General features: G+C 39.7%; 1 protein-coding gene across 2 annotated transcripts in view; it reads left to right on the top strand.

Annotated features, from left to right (window-relative positions):
• LOC125466371 (ras-related protein Rab-5C) overlaps positions 1 to 4,667 on the top strand; it is a 38,164-nt gene extending 33,497 nt beyond the window's left edge. For both annotated transcript variants that reach the window (XM_048560784.2, XM_048560786.2), the window contains exon 6: positions 2,907 to 4,667. In XM_048560784.2, coding sequence (XP_048416741.1) covers positions 2,907 to 3,022 — 116 coding nt within the window. In that variant the 3' untranslated portion in view covers positions 3,023 to 4,667. The remainder of the gene's footprint in view (positions 1 to 2,906) is intronic.
• The last annotated feature ends 14,313 nt before the right edge of the window (positions 4,668 to 18,980 follow it).

The following is an 18,980-nucleotide window of genomic DNA, read 5'->3' as shown; positions in this document are numbered from 1 at the left end:
TCTTGGATTTAGACAAATCCCAAAGAGAATGTATGTTGTGATTACCTAGAATGGCATAAAAACTATTATAAAGGGCTGACAAACAAGGCCTCCAAATCAGGAATGGCTCAATCAAATTTGATAAGAACAAGGGACCAGGATTCAGCTACCAATTGCTAATGCCCAAAATTGGCTGAGACTGTGCATGTTGAGCACTAACCGTATTTTAAGGTCATGCACAATTAACTAGTATGCAACAGGAGACTGGATACTTCAGCTTCTGATTGTGCATCGTTTCCTACGCAGTTTTCCAGAGGACATCTGGCATTGTTGGGTGTGCAGGCAGGGCTAAGTCAAGTGTAGAGACCAGAAATTTCCAAAGGGATTGAAGATGTTGTAACCCATTTTGAAATCTGCATTTATACATTGTAACATGTGGAAAGCACTCCTGTGGCATATCTGTCCAGTGTTGCCATTTAGTAATCCTTAGGCCATGGCAATGAGATCAGATCTTACATGGCAGCTGGTGGAATTTTAAATTGAATTTTTTTTGGAATATAAAGCTGATATCTCAATGACCTGAAATTGTCATGAAAACCCATAGTTCACAAATGTCCTTGAGGGAAGAAAAGCTGCCATTCTTAGGCCAGACTGGTCTATGTGTTGCTCCAGACCCACAGTGACATAATTGACTCCTAACTGCCCTCTGAAATGGTAAACATGTAGCCATATACATTGTGTAGGATTAATGAGGACTGGTGACATTTGTAGGATGTTATACAAGATTATGGATCGGAAAACATTAATGTACATTTTGGATTGGCCCTACCCATTCTACCCTGTTTATCTGTTCATGGAGACCAGGACTTCCGCTCTAGCCTTCAGCAAGCGTACTCTTCTTGTTCCTACTCTGCCACTTGCCTCTTGGCATTGGCTGGAGACACTGAAACAGGCTCCTGGGTCTCGATTACATGCCACTGCTGCTGGAGCTCTGGACCTAGGAATGTGTTCTGCATCTTCTGTTTTCCCCCAAGTGACACTGCCTCCATCCATCCCTTTTCCTGATTCTTCCACTCTATCAGGCACTTAGGGCCTGGCTCCAGGTCTGGAGCCTCTGCTCAGCCTGCAAGTCTGGTCCAGGGTTGACTCCCCAGTCCCACTCTCACTTTCTGGGTAGAGCAGTGCTGCTGCGGTCACCTTGTATTCTGTTTATGGTCAACGTACTTTGTTTGTTTCATTTTGATTTCTAGGGAAACCACTGGTATCAGACTTGGTTCACTCTTGACTCTGTTAAATATCTGTCTCCTCCATCTTCGGTTACTGCTGATACTAGTTTCTCCAACCCGAGTGCTGCCGTTGTCTTTGTCTTTGTTTTCACCTCTTCTGCTAAGAATACCATTTGGGTGCAGAGTAGTAACCTGGTTTAGGCAGAGAGTGATGAAATGAGCATGTTGTCTGGACTTTGCAAAAACCTATAGATACAATCAGCAGGCTGGGTTAATTTAGAAATTTTAAGGTTAAAGTTTCTCTAATGATTTAGATGCTCACTTTTTTCTGAAATTATGCAGTTGGTAGAATTGGGACGGCACTGGCCTAGAGGTGTTGTCACGGGGCTGTTAACCCAGAGACCCAGAAGGTTCTGGCGACCTGGGTTTGAATTCTGCCATGGCAGATGGTGGCGTTTTGTATTCAACAAATATCTGGAATTAAGTGTCTAACAGTGACCATGTATCCAGTGGTTTTTTTGTTGCCAGGGAAAACCCACCTGGTTCACTAATGTCCCTTAAAGAAGGAAACTACCATCCTTCCCTTGTCTGGCCTGCATGTGACTCCAGATACACAGCAATGTGGCTGACTCTTTAGTGCCCTCTGGGCAGTTAAGGATGGGCAATAAATGCTGCCTAACCAGTGATGCTCTCATCCAATGAATAAAGAGGAAAATTCCCACCTATTTCTGTCAATGGCTGTGCCGAATGCATGCTCTCTAATAGTAGGATTCTCTAACGTTCCCTTTTTAAAAGCTTCAGAACACAAGTCTTCAATCCGAGCAATGTTCATTCCATTTGGTCTTGGCTCTGAGGTTGTTTCAGAATACATATTCGCCTCAGCTGAATCTGTTATCAGACAATGAGCATTCAATCAAAATAGTTCACTTCAGTTTTTTTTTGTGCAAAAGATTTGCTGAAGCCTATGCTCTGTAATAACTGCATTCTTTGCTGGGATCTGATGCTTTCTAAAAGTATAATATCAGTTTTCACTCTGCTGAGAGAACCATGTTTAGCATGTTTTTCAGAACTTAAAAATGAATTGTGTTCTTGCCCTATTCCCTGAGGGGGGGCACAGTCTTTTTCGTGATCTGAATAAACCTTTTGCTCCATCTACACCATTGACATCTTTGTCTGACCTTAGCTGCATGTCCATGTCTTCCACCCTACTCCCATTCTCTCAGTAGATCTTGTTAATCAAGCTTCTGATGTTTCCTGCCATTTATACTCAACACTATACATGGTTGACTACCAAACCCCTCTTTTTTTTAAAGTGGTGAAAGGGACATGTTCTATAAAGGGATTGTGACTAGAGTAGTGAGGAGACCTTAAGAATTTTCTTGGAAGTTTTCAGCACTTTCTATACTTGCCTCCTCTATAAAGTTAGATAAGTCAAAATCATAGGGGCGTCCTGAGTTTGAGTGCAATAACAGAAAAACTTATTGCCATAAATCTACCTTGTGTTCTTAAAGTCTGAACACTCTTGACCTTCACTTCCTTCCTGAGCTTGGTATTTCTAAGTTCTCAGTAAATGACAATAGCTACTAAAGTTCATCTGAAATTTGTACAACTACTCAATAGATTTTATGCACAAATAAATTTTTATGTTCTGACTAAAATAGTGTTCTGCAATAAAATGAATTTTGTCTTTAAAACTTACAGCCAAAAAGCTGCCGAAGAATGAACCTCAGAATGCAGGTGGAACCTCAGGCCGAACCAGGGGCGTGGACCTCCAGGAGACCAGTCCGCAGAGTCGGAGCCAGTGCTGCAGTAATTAAACTGGTAACTGGCAGGTCTCTTCACAGAATCCCGACCGGAATCCCCTTTTACCACTCGCACTTACTGCAAGAGCGGCTGCAGGTCGCGTTGATTCTTCGCACCACTCCAATCAGATGGGAGGAAATTCGCAACACTTTCTGTATAAAATAAATGTTTAAGTCTTAAATCACTTTTTAATATGAACCTTTTGCTCTTCCCTTCTAATTCCGGTGGCGGACGCATGCACCAGTTATTTTGACCCAACTTTTTCTGGGCGATTCCTTCACTTTCAGACTCTGCAATCTTGTATAATATCCTGGAGAGAAAAGATTTAAAAAAAATAGATTAGGTGTCTTTTTGTGAAAAATCTTCCTAAAGAACTACTCACATAGTATACAAACCATCCAATAAATGTAACAAATATTAATTTAACATGGGAATCAGCGGTTAAATGCTCGTGGTTCTGACCAAATCTTAATTATGAATTTTGAAAAGGATTTCTGTATTTGTAATGTAAGGTTTCTTTACCATGTACTCAATCAGTAGACCATTATGTCCATACTGGACCTTCCAGTATGCCTATTTTGCTCTTCCCCTTTGTGTTCAGAAAGCATGGAGTTTCCTTTTTTGTTTCTAGTGTAATGCACTATTCTGTTCAGATGTCTTCAATAACTTGTAAATTTTGATGTCCTTGAAGGTGATGTGATGTCACTAATGTCGGTAATTACAATCTTACACGCTGCTCTGATTTGTGGAGCTTGTTCAGTCTGCTGTGACTATTTTGGCAGTGAAAGACCAAGCTTGTGTGTGTGAGGAGCACGAGTCTGTAATACAAAAATCTGTAATTTGACAAATAAAAATAGAGGGAGGTATCAATTAATTCCAGTTTGTATTTGTTCTGTAAGGGTAAGAGTGTATACAGCGTTTTAATTACCGACTCCCTTAGTGTTGCATTACACAATTGGAAATTAACCAACAGTATGTTTTTATGTATTGAAGTATTAATTTGACAACTTTACAAATGCATATGGTGGAACTAATTCTTATAACAATTTGATATAAAATGCTTCAAGTACAGTATTGCACACTGGAAATGTTAAAAGCATCTTCAGATGTTGCTGCCAGCTAGCTTGAGAGAAAATGCCTAATGTGACAAGATTTAGAATGTAAAAGGGTGAGTGACTTTTTTAATCAGAAATTGGTAGTGATGATGAAATTTCATTTTGTTGTCCAGGTGTGAGTGATTTCATTTTCACTAACTTCAATAAGTGATCTAGTTCTAAGTACAATGCAGGATTCATTCAGTGACTGGTACCCTGCAATAATAATTACAACATAATCTCAATCTGTAGTTTTCATCAGTGTATCTACTGGTATCATATGTGGACCTGTACACACTACTGTGCAACAGCCTTTAACATTCTGGAACTAAGGCACGTTTTGATAGCTGAGCACTAGTGGTTTAACAGCCCACAATTTAGTGCTGATTAATTCTAATAAACTTATCAACTTCAAAAAAATGGCTGTATCTATCTTCCTTTTAAATAATGTGAACTTGCAACAAACAATACCATCTCAGTTCGAAATGAGATGCTGTGGCTTCCTGAATGTAACCAAGATTGAGGTGATTAAACATATGAAGAGTGCTAATCCGAGAGCTCTGAACTACTCGTGTCATGTTTTTTTTGGTCACTTTCTGACCAAAGCTTGAAGTTAGAGGTTTAACAGATCTGCAGTATCATGTGTTTGGGTCAGATCAGCTTTGAAACCCAGTGCTTCTGACGTTACTCAATTGTGTATCAGGTTTCACAGGCAACATATGGAGTCACTTTAACTGAGCATTATAAATCAGTTAATCTCCCTCTTCCTTTCACAAACCCTGCCATCCTGTTGATTGTCAGTCATAAGTGAATGAGATCTTTGGAAAGTAAGATGGAGTATTACCAAATTGTTACTTGACCAATAAAAATTAGTAGCTGGTATCTGCTGACTTCCCTAGCAAGAACCAGATGCCCTGTTTCTGTGCTGTATGACTCTTTAACGGCAGAGAGACAGGTTGTGTTAGGTCATGGAGGTGGGTATGAAGGGGAGGGTTGGTCATGGGATGAAGATGGAGGTGGGGAGGTTTAGAAACTAGTCCACATTGAGACCATTTGGTTGCAGGGTGAGACAGAGTGGAGGCATAGACTGCTTTGTAGAGCACCTGCACTGTTCACGACAAACAACAACATCTTCCAGTTGTGAACCACTTCAGCTCCCCCTCTCTCTCCCTGGACAACACGTCCATCCTGGGCCACCTCCAGTGTCACAACAATGCTACGTGGAAACTGGAGGAGCAGCACCTCATTGTGCCTTGGGAGCCTACAACCCAATGGTCTCCATGTGGATTCTACTAGTTTCAAAATCTCCCCACGCTGGCCTCATTCCACCACCAACCCTCCCTCTCATCCCAGACTCCTTTGCCCTGACCCAACCAGTCGGTCCTCTCTCCCACCTATCTACTACTCCCTATTGCACCCATCTATCACCATCACACCTAACTTTCCCAGCCCCCTCCCTCCCTCTATTTACTTCAGAGCTCCATTCTACCTTCCCCATTTGAAGAAGGGCCCTGACCCAAAACGTAAGCTTCCCTGCTCCTTTGCTGCCAGGCCTGCTGTATTTGTCCAGCTCCACACTGCTATCTCTGACTCCAGCATCTCAAAGACAATACAATGCTCTCTCTCCACCAGAAGACATTGCATTTTCCCCATTTTGTTTTGTCCAAATATTAACTTTTTCCTGAGTTTCAACTTCCAGTTTAAGTGAAGTACATTCTGTTCGTAGATCACTGAGAATAACACCTCAGCATTTGTCTTCCTTTTAACTAGTTTAAATATTTAATCTGGTTGGATGCTGTGAATTCAATTTGGGATCATTCTCTCGATTTGGTTGTACCTTTTCTAGGATTATCTGATCGTCTGAGATATTTTCCCTTTTTTTTAATATTGCCACTTGTTTGATCAGTAACATTCTCTGCAATACTTCATTCTGTTTCAACGCCCATGGACTAAGTATGTTATCCATCTCTCCATAGTGCAGCATTTTACCCCTGCCCTAAAGTTCTGCTGCCTTTTATGTCAAAGTTCATACTTTCTTGGTTTTGCAACAAGTTGTCATAGGATTTTAGATTTTTGGAAACAAAATTAGGCAAATGATGTCTTTCCTCCCACCTCCTGTTTTTCTACATTGGATTCCAGCATCTGCAGTTTTTTTCTGTCTCTTTTGGGGTGGGGGGGTGGGGAAAAAGAGAATTTGGCTCTTACCCAAAAAAAGAGAGAGTATGCAGGATTATGGGGAGAGGCAGAGGAATGGCCCTCTGTGTTGCTCATTTGTGGAACCAGTACAGACATGATAGGGTTAATGGCCTCCTGTAATGTGATTGTGAGAATTGCCTTCTGTAAATTGAAGAGAAAGGAGGAGCAGCAATTTAAGTCAAGACCGTTGAAACTAGCAAGTGGTGGGGCATGGCTCCTACTTTGAGTCTGTTATTGAATAATGATTTGTATTCCTTTTTAATCATTTTGCAGAATTTGTGAAATTTCAAGCAGAGATGCTGCCCTTTGTAGGTTGGAAATGTTTGTGCCTGTTGAGAGCAGGTACTGATGGCCCAGCTACTGAAACCAATAAACTAGATTTATTGAAATGAAGCCAAATGATAAGATCTTAAAATGAAGGTGGAGGGAGTTCTGAATTCATTGGATTAAAAGCAGTACATCTCCAGAAATCAGGCAAGGAATGATTTGCCTGCTTTGAAACTTGTCTCTCTACTCCTGAGATTGTCACTTCAGCTTGCAGCAGCATTTTGCAAGTGTTTTGGCCTGTTGTATTGCCTGCCAATCTGTTCTATAGGCCTTGGTACTTGGAGTGTCAGAGGCTACAGAAAATAGCCTGAGGTTACCTTGTCGAAGGAAAATGACGAGGGATATGGATAGGGTGAATATCCAAGGTTTTTCCCCAGGGAAAGGGGGGGGGAAGGGTTAAGGTGAGAGGGAAAAGATATAAAAGGGACTTAAAGGGCAGCTTTTTCAAGAGGTTGGTGCATGTATGGAATGAACTACTGGAGAAAGTGGTAGGGGCTGGAACAATTACAATTAAAAGGCATCTGGATGGGTATATGAATAGGAAATGTTTAGAGGGATTTGGGCCACATACTGGCAAATGAGACTAGATTTATTTCGGACATCTGGTCAGCATAGACAGGTTGGACCAAAGGGTCAGTTTCCATGCTGTTAGTTGAGTCTGTAATTCTAGCTAATGTTGCACCAAGGTAGTGTAATCAAAGTTGCAAAAAAATGCTGCTACTAATGATTGCATGTGCATTTTGGAAAGCATCTTGGCTGTGGAGGTATGGATTTTTTTAAGAGGTCCATGACATCTCAACCTTCTATCAGTGATTATTATAAATCAGTATAAAATTTGTGACATGTTAGCAAAGAATGTCTGAAGATAGGTTTTTTGTCATTTTACACAAAAAGAAAATTACTTTTATATTGGGATTCCTTTACAGTTGCAATGTCTTGTAGGGTGTACATGGAGATGAAGAATTTGCCTTGAATCACCAGCATTCCCGTGTTGTAGTTCATATATTGTATTTTCAGCCTAGGATTTGCTGTTTTCAAGCAGTAAAGGTAAAGAGGGAGGGGGGGAAAGCTTGCTAAATGCATCTAAAAATGTTCTTACAATGTGTAAGAAGTTTGTCCCTTTTGCAGTGTTTTTGTTTTGAGCTTTTAATTCCATTCATTTGGATTAGATTAATTTAATTGATTTCAAGCATACTATCAATTATTGGATTTGCCAATTGTCAAATTGAGCAATGGCAATGACTGTCTGAATTATTGTTTCAGCAAGAGGATTGTGTCATCCTTTTAACATGGATGAGAATGCCCAACAGTGAGCCAGGAGATGTTCAAATAGTGTTATTCCAGGGCTGGTGTTTGATGCCTTTAAATACTGCGGAGACATGATTCTTAAATTTGGATTTCCACAGCTGCCAGGGCTGGTTTTGGATTCGAGTGCTAGTCTCATGAATAATCTGGTAAAAACTCTTCTGATTCACAAATACCTTTCAGCAGAATGAAATCTTTGGTTCTGGCCTAGGTGCTACTTCAGATACACAATATGCTCGACCCTCTTTGCTCTCAAACGGCCAAGCACGCAATTCATCAAGGTGATGAGATCCCATTCCCCTCTCTGATGAAGGGCCTAGGCCTGAAATGTAAGCTTTTTGTGCTCCTGAGATGCTGCTTGGCCTGCTGTGTTTGTCCAGCTTCACACTTTGTTATCCAAGAACATCAGGTTGTTTCAGAAATTCAAAGATTTTGTAGAAAAGGGGTTGTATTTTATATAGCTCTGCATCTGCTAAGCTGGTAAAACCAACCAAAATGATGAGACCAGGAAGAATACCTGCATCTAGTTGATGTCAGGCTCTGGGTTATGGTAGCTTTATTGCTGGAGGTGCCATCAAAGATTTGATTTAAATTTTGAGATTGCCAATAACATTCAACCTACAATCCCTGATCTAGCTGCTCTGTACAAGTCAATTTTTAAAAAAAGCAGCCACCAGCAATTAGAGAAATCCACAGTTCAGGAATAATATGATGTGTATCTTTTTGGAACAGGTGTGACTTGAATCCAGAGGTCGGAAAACGATTACAGCACCAGAAGAGCCCTTCTGTTTCAAGGTCCCTACTCTGGCCTTAACTGTGAAGTGGCCAATGATGGATATCCTCTGGCTATCCCAAAGCTGTTTAGAAAATTACTATTTGATGTAAAGTTCTACAAGCAAACAGTCATCAAGCTTTCACAGTGTGCACCTGTAAATAAGTCCTTCACTTTGTTAGTAGAGTTGTTTTTAGATTTGAGTATTGCTTTAGTTTGATTTGTGGTCTTCATTTGAATACAGACTACAGTTTAACATGACATCAGAAAGTCGTCATCATGTGATAATGCTGCACTCCTGCTATAGCACTGATGTCATTCTAAATTGTTTATCAATTATGACAACACTCCTAAATTATCCAATGAGGCTTTAATCCATGGCCATATGACTTGAGCTGTAATGTGTAATTCCACTGTGCAAACTTTTCATTTTATCAGTATATCTTCTATGTACTTGCGCAACTGGTACTCACAAATACTTTGGCGATTAAACAGACGTCCTGTTCCAAGCGGGGAAATAAAACTTCATGACAAGTTATGAATGTTTGAGATGACCTCTGTAATGGCAGCTGATAATTCTCGGTTTTACAGTGACAGTTCCTCACCCTGTTTGCAGAAGGCAAGCCCCCGAGTGATTTGTTTCCTTCAACTGACAAAATAACAAGAGCCGCAGTTGAGAACTGACAGCACATGACTTTTGATTTCTCAATGTTTAAGGCTAATAGATCTTTTGAAAATTTGCTTGCTTCTACCATTTCTGATTTGCCCTGGAAGTCATCAGTTGTCAGCCATTAAGCTATATGTCCTTCTTTCCACCATTTTAGCTTCTGTCATAACAATATAAGTGACGTTGTCTCGCCTAGGTTGAAAATTTTCCAACATTGCAAACTGCAGTCAAAGTGGCGTGGCAATTTTATGGATTGAATGAAACAAATTGTTGGCTTTCAAGGAAGTGCAAATTTCCTACACCAACACTAGAGCATTAAGATTAATTTCTAAAATGTAATATTTGTACTCAAACTTCCATTGAGGTTAAAATGGAGATTAACTTTCAAACACTTCCTTTGAAAGAGTATTATGCACTTTTAAGGTACAGTAGTGAAACAGTCTGCAGTGCATTTAGTTTCTTGAACACTGCCTCACTAGATTCCATTCCTATGTTTATGTAGATTCTCCACCAATAAAGTAATAATATTAACTTGGATGTTGCTACCTCCTGTAAAAATTAGGAAGCTAAGAGTATCCTTGGCACAGATGTGTATGTGGTATATAGCCTTCACAGTAAGTGCCAACCTGGTTATTTTCAGCAATTTGGTGTGCAATGTTGCTTTTGAAATTGCCTTGATTTAAACAACAAACTGTGGATGCCAGCTATGAAACATTGCAATCATAAATGTTGCATTGCACGAGGATGGCATTTTACACATGTTATCTGCATCAGGTCTCCAGATGAGCCACTCTACTGTCTTTTCCCCATATTCTTGTATGTTATTTTTACATAAATAATCATCCAGTGCCTTTTTTTGAGTGTCTCAATTGACCCTGCTGTCACCAGGTTTGCAGACTGTGCATTTCAGACCAACCCACTCTTTTGAATTACATCCTTTTTGTATTCTTTCTGGGTCCTTCCTACCTTCTCTGCATTGAATGGAATCTGCCACCTATGTGCCCACTCCATCAAATTGTCCTTTTGAAGTTCTGCACTCCTTGTAGCATGATGCTTCCAAGTTTTGTATTATCTGCAAATGTTGACATTGTTCCCTCTGCTTTAGCTTGTTATTACACATGAGAAAAAGTGTCCTAATTCAGAGTCCTATGGAGCTCCATGTCCACTTTCCTCCAGCCCAGACTATCTGTTGACCATTGTCCCCATCCCTCAACTAGTTTTGTATCTATGTTGCTACTGTCCTTTTTTATAGTTCATGAAATAAACTTGAACCCAAAGTCTGGTGCATGGTATTATGTCAGAAAATATTCTAAAAGTCCATGTGTACTACATAAGCAGCATTACCCTCATAAGCCTTCATTAACCTCTTCAAAATAAAACCCAGCTTGTTAGTTAAAAGTATTTTTTCCTCTTCGTAATCCACATAGCTCTTTCCATGTCATTATTCATCCTATCCCAAATAATTGTTTCCAGAAGGTAAACTGACTGGATCTGAAACTATGATTAACATGCATGCTGCTTCCATCCTCTCTTGGGAAAGGGAGGAAGATCAAATTCTTCAGCCAGACAGCTGAAGGGGAAATTGAGGAAGTTGATTGCTCTTGAATAGCATTGCTGTAATTTTGTCCATTCTTTCTGGCATGATCATGTATTAAAGTATCCTAAGATACTGTGTGGAACTCGGTCAAAGTCAGCAAGCAATACCTGGTGATCAGGTCAAAGGCATCAGAGTTCTGGATGAACTCAAGTACCTGAGACATTTATTCTTTCGGCGCAAGAAAAGCGACTATTGAGTCTCAAAGTCAAAGCTTTTCTCTTTTACAAGTAAAAATCTGTCCTTGTATCCTGTTGATATATGTAATGTTGGGGCTGTGGTAGCCAATTTGCACAGAGCAAGCTCACGCAAAAGCCAATGTGGTAATGACCAGTTCATCTCTCGTGTACTTTTATTGCTAAAATAATAAACTTTTATAGTATAGCATTTTCTCAATTCTCTCAACCTTGCTGAAACATGAGCTTACATTGTATAAACGTCTCTGGATTGTGATTTAAGTGCGTAATCTCGTTCAGAGGAGATGATGCTATCACTGAACTGAGGCAGATGGACTGATTTTGGCTATATTGGATTTTGTTCAAAGTACTCCAATATTCATCAACTAATATAATTTACAAATGTGAAATTTCACTTTAAAATTCAAATGTTGCAAATATAACCTGTCTAAACTTTTGTTTCAATTTGAAGATAATATCAGACTGTTAATTCCAGATGGGTTTCCTTCCATCTGAGTTGCAATGAGAATGTGTAAGACAAACTCATTTTCTTCACCAAGCCAGTGATCTATTCTGTACAATTGACTTTGTCAGAAAACCAATGACGTTCTTGAGGAAATCTTTGCGTTACTGGTAAAGTTTGTAAGAATGCTGAAATGTAATTTCCAGATTAAAATGTTACCAATTTTCCACTCTGAGCCAGCTTGGCATTTACCAGATTCAAACTCTTTTCAGCCTTGGTTTCAATGGAAAGTTTGGCATCCGTTCATAGGACCTTCAATTTGTTAGCAAGAGCTACACAGAGTTTTAAAAAGCATATCATGATTTTTTTTTTTAGGAATGTGACTTCTTGCACTCAGAGAGAGGAGCACCTTTGTCCAAGACCAGTGTCGTTTGCTTGGCTGGCTTGATCATTCCCATCTAAATGTTAGTTCCTTTTACATCCTTTCACAGGATGTAGGCATTCCCGGCTAAACCGGCATTTTTTGCCCATCTCCAACTGCTCTTGAGAAGATGTTAGTGAGCAATCTGTCTGAACCGTTGCAGTCGTTGGGATAGAGATACCCACAATGCTGTTGAGGGAGTCCCAGGATTTTGACCCAGCTATTTCCATGTCTAGGTTGCAGAGGTCAAGGGGCTGTTGAAGGATCCTTGGTTACTGCAGTGCATATGTACTGTATATGGTGCACACTTATCCCCACACCTTTTTGAGAACTGGTTCTGTACACTCAGTGAGTGATGCACTAAGCTAGTCAGCTGAGTACCCCTCTATCATGCTCAGGTTATAGCCACTATGAGTAATCACAGTTGTTCTGTCGGGACTGTATTTAAGGACGTTCAAATAGGAGCTGGCCTGAAGTGAATGGCCTTACTCTAGGTGTGTCATAAGACATTCAATGCCTTAGTGTTCCCTATCCCATAGAGTCCATAAAACCTTTGAACCTGAAGTTTGGCCCATTTTGTTCAAGAGGTTAGTAGAAATTGATTAGAATTCCAAAACAAGATTGAGAGCCTGTGCTCATGGCTCAAGTGGGTGTTAAAGATTCTACTGCACATTTTGAAGACCACACCTGAACAGCACTGTATACGTTTTACATCATATGAAGTGCAGCCATCCGTGATGGTGACTTAGTACCATCTTCCTGTAGGACGAGTAGGAATGGAGATTAATGGCCTTGCCACTACCACTTTTTTTGATTTGTTCTGAGTTATTATTGCTGGGGCACAGTGAAAAGTGTTGTCCTCTGTGCATTACAGGCAGATCGTACTACACAAGTGCATCAGGGTAACAGAACAGAATGCAGGATACAATGTTACAGCTGCTGGGAAGGTGCAGGGAGAGATCAATATTAACATTAAATGCACAACTGAATTTAAAAGAAAACAGCTGGAGATCCACTGATTAACATGTTTTTTTTCCAAATGACATCAGCACAAAACAAATTTACTGGGATCTCATAAATTGCTGTTTGCGAGTTATGAGCATGGAATATGTAACATTTATCTGCATAGCCAGTTTTGTGTGTCAACAGTAAATCATTATGTAAAATGTTGTGGCAAATTGCTGCATTTCTTACATTACCTTGGTTACTACACTTCAAAAATGCTGCATTTGTTGTAAAGTCATTTGGGATATCCTGAGGTTGTGCAAGGTCCTATATAATTGGTGTGTTTCTTCTTAAATGCCAACTTTTGTTGCCACTTGTTTTTCAAACGCATTTCTCCTCAAAGACCTACAATAACTGAGCATAGGTTAACTGCAACAAGCCTTATTACATTTGGCGCATTAAATTGGTTTCTATTTCCGTAGCAATATTCTAGGCAATAAATGCTAGTGACGCCCACATCCCATGAACAAATAAAGACAACAATGTGGCAATTATTTCATGATGGGCTCATAGAATTTGTTCCAGAATTTGAAACCTGCCTGATTAATATATACTCAGCAACAAACAGTCCAACTAATAATTATCTGCTGTTGACTTGATTACAAAGTATAGATTTAAGCTTGAAAGCTTCTCTTTTTCTGTCTTGGATCATGTCTTTGGCCTGTTCATGACTCTATGCACTCTGTTTAGCTCCCATTATTCTCTTTATGTTGTCTCGGGCATAGAAATAAATACATTGTAATTGGAAAGATGAATAGAAAAATATGAAACAAAAGCACAACCTGAGAAATGAGGGAGTGGTGCTGATTTAGTGCTTTAGTTGGATTGTTATTGATGCTAAAAGTGGTGAAAGGAGGGACCCATTCTCCACAAACCAAAGCAATATGTTCATTCATTGAGCCTTTATTGAATCAGCAGCGAGCTTGGGAGCTTATCGTTCCAAGGTAATATTTTGGCCAATCTGACTCAACTTGATAGTCAATCAACACTTGCTTCTCTTTGTAGTATAAATTCCTGTGATTGGTTGACATTTGACATCCTTGCATTTATGCTGATGATGAATGCAGGATGTGGTGTTTCTCTTTTCGGTAGCTTTTTCAGTTTCTCTTTTCATTATTGATGTTGTTTTATCAGGAACTACAAATCCACCGTTACATTATGTGGAAAGAATATGGCTACTTTTTGCAGGATTTCATTTCAAAAACAACTGAAATTTGAGCATGCAAACCCTGCACAAGAGAAACAGTATGAATGATACCATCATGTTAATAGTTATACAAGGCAAAGTTCATCAGTCTCTGTACTTTTGTGCCTGAAGTGGCAGCTTCTTTCACAGCATTCTCCAGTGATCTACAATCCAGCTGCAGTCTCACCACCCAAGACTTTTAAGTCTCATCTGATACTTGAACATTCAGACCGCCTGTTACAGTAGCCTCCGACTGAGCGTAAAACCACAGACTGAGAAAGATATCTGCCATGTGCAGAGCAAAGGCTGACACCTGAGATGTGCAAAGTCAGCAATTTGTAACTTTTAATGTCAATAGCTGCAATGTTTTGTGTCCCTGCTTGGCACACAGAAGAACCTAAAGCCATTTGACACTTTGTGAATACAATTTTGTTAGCCAAATTGCACAGCACACACAGCTTGATGGTAAAGAAATAGAACATGTTTCCCAGACATCATATATGACGGATCCGAAAGTACGGTGTACAGTTTAAGTCTGTTTTCTAATGGAATGAATAATCTTACACTGGAGGCAATTTGGAGAAAGTCCACTTGGTTGCTTCCAGGAATAAAATGTTTTCTGACTGAGGAAAGGTTGAGCACATTGGGCCTGTACTTAGTGGAATGTAGGAGAATGAGAGGTGATCTTTATTTGAAACATAAAAGAGCCATAGAGGCTTGCTAGGGTCAATGCTGAAAATAAGGGGTCTCACGTTTAATATGGAAATGAGTTTTTTTTCCTGTGAGGTCAGTAATGTCTGGAAGTCTCTTTTTCAGAGAACTGTGGTAACTGGATCATTGAATTTATTCAAGGTTACATCGGCCAAAAATCTGTCCAATAAGGGCATCAAGGTTAATGGATGGGCTGACTGGAAAATGAATTGAAGGACACACAGGTCAACCATGGATTTGTTCAGTGGCAGGACAGGGACAATGGGCTGACTGGCCTAATCCTCCTCCTGCTTTTTATGATGATCCTTAAAGGCATTGAATTCTTGATGCACATCACATAAGTTGAACCCAGAGTAACTTGTTTTGTATTGTATGTAATGTAATATTTGACAATATAAAGAATGAATCAAACTTGATTCTTTTATCAAGCCAAATTGATACCCAGTCTGACAATCTTTCAACTTTGAAATTCTCATCCTCATTTTATCCCTGTATGACCTCATTCCCTCCTTATCTCGGTAACGTCTTCCATTCACACACTCCTGTGAGATCCATGTGTTCCTTTGGTTCAAGCCTCTTGCAAATCCCCAGTTTTAGTCACTTTCCTATTTGTTGCAGTGCCTTCAGTTGCTTGGGTATTAGTGTCTGGAATTTTCTTCTCAAACCTCTTCCATTCCTCTTCCTTTTTTTCAGAAAATCCACCCTAACATCCAGCTGGATGGCTAAGCTTCGTGGTGACTTTTCCTAATATTTCCTTAGAAAAGAAATTGTGTTGGTAAGGCTTCTGTGATGAGCCTTGGATGTTTCACTGTGTTAATGAATTCTTTATTAAATATCACTTTCGCATTTCAAACAATGTATCATTTCTTTACTCCTGTCTCTTTCAATTACTTGGTTATTGTGTTTGTGACTTTTTGCTAGGTTAGGATCAGGGTTAAGATCTATGGAGCAATTTACTGTAAAGTGAAAACAATTCATTTCAAGATATGGAACAATGAAGGAAATGACTAAAAATATTGAATTGAATGTATTTAGCATCCAGCGGTTATTAGACTCTTACATAACATTTATATAGATTTAGAAATGTGAACACAAGGGTCAGGATACAGGTGTGCATTTGATCAGTTGTAAGTGTTCCCATTCAGTGCTAGGGACCAGAGTTCATTTCCACTGTCGGGTGCCTGTGTGGAGTTTGCACGTTCTCCCCATGCCTGCGTGGGTTTGTTCTGATTTTCTCCCACAGAACAAAAATGTGCAGGTTTCATGGATTGGCTATGCTTTCATGTCCAGCAGATAGGTAGGTTAGCTGTGGGAAACTGCAGAGTTACAAGGATAGGATATGGCAGTGGGTCTGGGTGGGATGCTCTTCGAAGGGTTTGGACTCAATAGGCCAAATGGCCTACTTCTGTACTGTAGGGATTCTCTGATTTCTGCTGTTCCTTTTAAATAGGATTAATATTGTATTCTTTCTCACATCCCTGTGCCAATTTTAAATTGGCAGGTGTCTGCTGGATCAGACGCGATGCTAGCCGGAATGATTCAAAGAGTTGGCTTTCTGTGCTATAACATTTGGCCAATCAAGGCTACACCAGCCTTCTGAATGATCAGTGCACCTAATGCCATTCCCCAATCTTCTCTCTCACTTTGCATCCTTCTCAAAATCACTATATCACTTTTTGATGATCAGCTTTAATATTAAAGCTATCGGATGCTGAATACACTCTTCGTCATTCGTTCACAGCTGGCAGTGCCAAACATTGGGTTTGAAACATAAACCGACTGTTCTGTGACAAACAGCACTACATCATTGACATCTCCTAACAACTGGAATTCTCTTCAGAGTGTTCACATTTGTAGTTATAAGATTTGCTACTTCCAACGCTTTTTGCTTCTTGTATTTTCTGCTCGTCGGTACTTTTCTTTCAAATACTTTTAACTTTAATTCTTCCAGGCACAATCACTGGATGCCCGGATATAGAGATAAACCAGCTCTGGCCTTGTTTTCCAGTTGTCTTTTACGCTACTCATTACAGTCAGGACTATTGGCCTGATTTCCTTGGTCTCTGTTCCAAAAATATGTTTTAACAAAGACAAGCATTGAAGTGCACTTGAGAGCAATGAACTTGATGCCAAAGTATAAGAAAAGTAATAGAGACATTCATAGAAAGATTGAGAGAGAAAATGTTTCAAAACAAAGCCCTAATTTAAATGAAATCCAACAACATCTCAAACTCAAAAGAATGACATTGCAAATTTTCAGTCCCATTACAGGCAAGTTGATGTAAAAATATTTGGATAAGGAATGAAATTTTATCACATTGTGTGGTGGATGTACTTTGGATTTATTGTGCAAGCACAGGAACTGTACACTGCCTGAGGTTTTTAAATGGAGAGCCAGGTAACAAGATGCTGCTTCCCAAAGCTCATGATGCAATTCGTCTTGGGTAGCAGCTTCCCAATTTCCACATTTAATTGTGCATCGGATAGAGTCAGAGGCCTACAGCATGGAAACAGGCCCTTCAGGCCAACTTACACATGCCACCCAGTTTTCACAATTAACCTAATCACATTTCGCCTGCATTTGGTCCATTTCCTACCATACCTATCCAATTCATGTACCTGTTTAAATGTTTCTTAAATGACAAAATTGTAGTCGCTTCCACCGCTACTTCTGGCAGCCCATTCTGGACCCACTGTGGAAAAAATTGCCCCTGTACCCTTTTTTGTATCTGTTCCCTTTCACCTTGAACCTTTATCCTCTAGTTTTTGACTCCCCTGCCCTGAGGAAAAGCTGTTGGCTATCTACCTTTATCTATGCTTCTTCTGATTTTATAGACCTCTACCACGCCACCCACAATCCAGGGGAGAAAAGGTCCCAGCCTATCCAACCTCTCCTCCTAACTCAAGCTTTCCAGTCTAGGTAGTATCCTAGTAAATCTTTTCTGCACCATTTTTCTCCTTTAGTAATATACTTTCTATAGTAGCGCGACCTGAACTAATCTTCCCTGACTTTGCCAGTAGCTGTGGCATTTGTGCATAGATCTTAGTGAGTGGAAACAACCTTGGTGTTCTTCTAGACAGTTGTAGGAGTGACCTGTGGAGTGTACCACCCTGAACAGTGTCAAACACTCAGGAGGCAGGCAGGGTTCAGGCAAACGGAAGATGCTTATTCAAGCAGAAATCAGTTAATGCAGGGAGTGGGCGAAAGGATATTCCTCAAATATAGCCTCGACATGAGAAAATGATTTTTCCCTAAACTTTTGGCTCAATTCAGACGAAAATACAACATTTAATACATTTTCTGTTATAATAATCAAATATAGTGTAATCATTATCCTTACCCCTTAATCCATACACCCAGCCCTGTGGGACACCTAATCAATTATGGGCATTCCTGTGGACAGCCCCATGCTCCCATGATCTTGTGGTGTTTAACAGACCTTGTAATCTCTAAGATTTGGGATCTTTCTATGCATCCTATTTATTTACATTCTAAAGTTATTGGCTACATTCCATTGGATCTGTCTCGGGTTGCTTATCTCTAAGGCCAGTGTGAATTCTATTATTCATTGTACTACGTGTGCTTTCTTTTATCAAATTTAGCCATTCCGCTAATATTTCCCACTGTCCTAATTATATTTGTAAGAATACAAAAGACTGTTTAGTTTTATCTAATTGCTGTAAGATTAATTTCCATTATAAAGTTAGTTGTAAAATGTAAATTTGTACAGCTACTTCTACTGTTCGCACTTTGTAATTAACGGGGTGTAAACAATCTGTCTTGCTCAGGGCATAAGATAAGGCATTTCCTAAGGCTAACTAACTTTCGCAATTAACTTTAAATGCTTTTCCACTAATACTTTTATACTTTAGTTATATGTTAAAGCTACTTTATTGATTTAAGGAATTTTTAACTAGAGTCTATTTAATATTGCAGGTAGTTTGAAAGAAGCAACTATTCACCACAAAGTAAGTTTAGCTGCTGTCTTTGCACCTCCTTAGGGAGTTAATCTTTGGTAAAGGGAACTGCAGATGCTGGAGAATCCAAGATAACA

This window comes from Stegostoma tigrinum, chromosome 31 (assembly GCF_030684315.1).
Source record: "Stegostoma tigrinum isolate sSteTig4 chromosome 31, sSteTig4.hap1, whole genome shotgun sequence".
Classification (NCBI taxonomy): Eukaryota; Metazoa; Chordata; class Chondrichthyes; order Orectolobiformes; family Stegostomatidae; genus Stegostoma; species Stegostoma tigrinum.
Note: the sequence above shows the minus strand (reverse complement) of the source record. Positions and strands in the feature narration are given on the sequence as shown.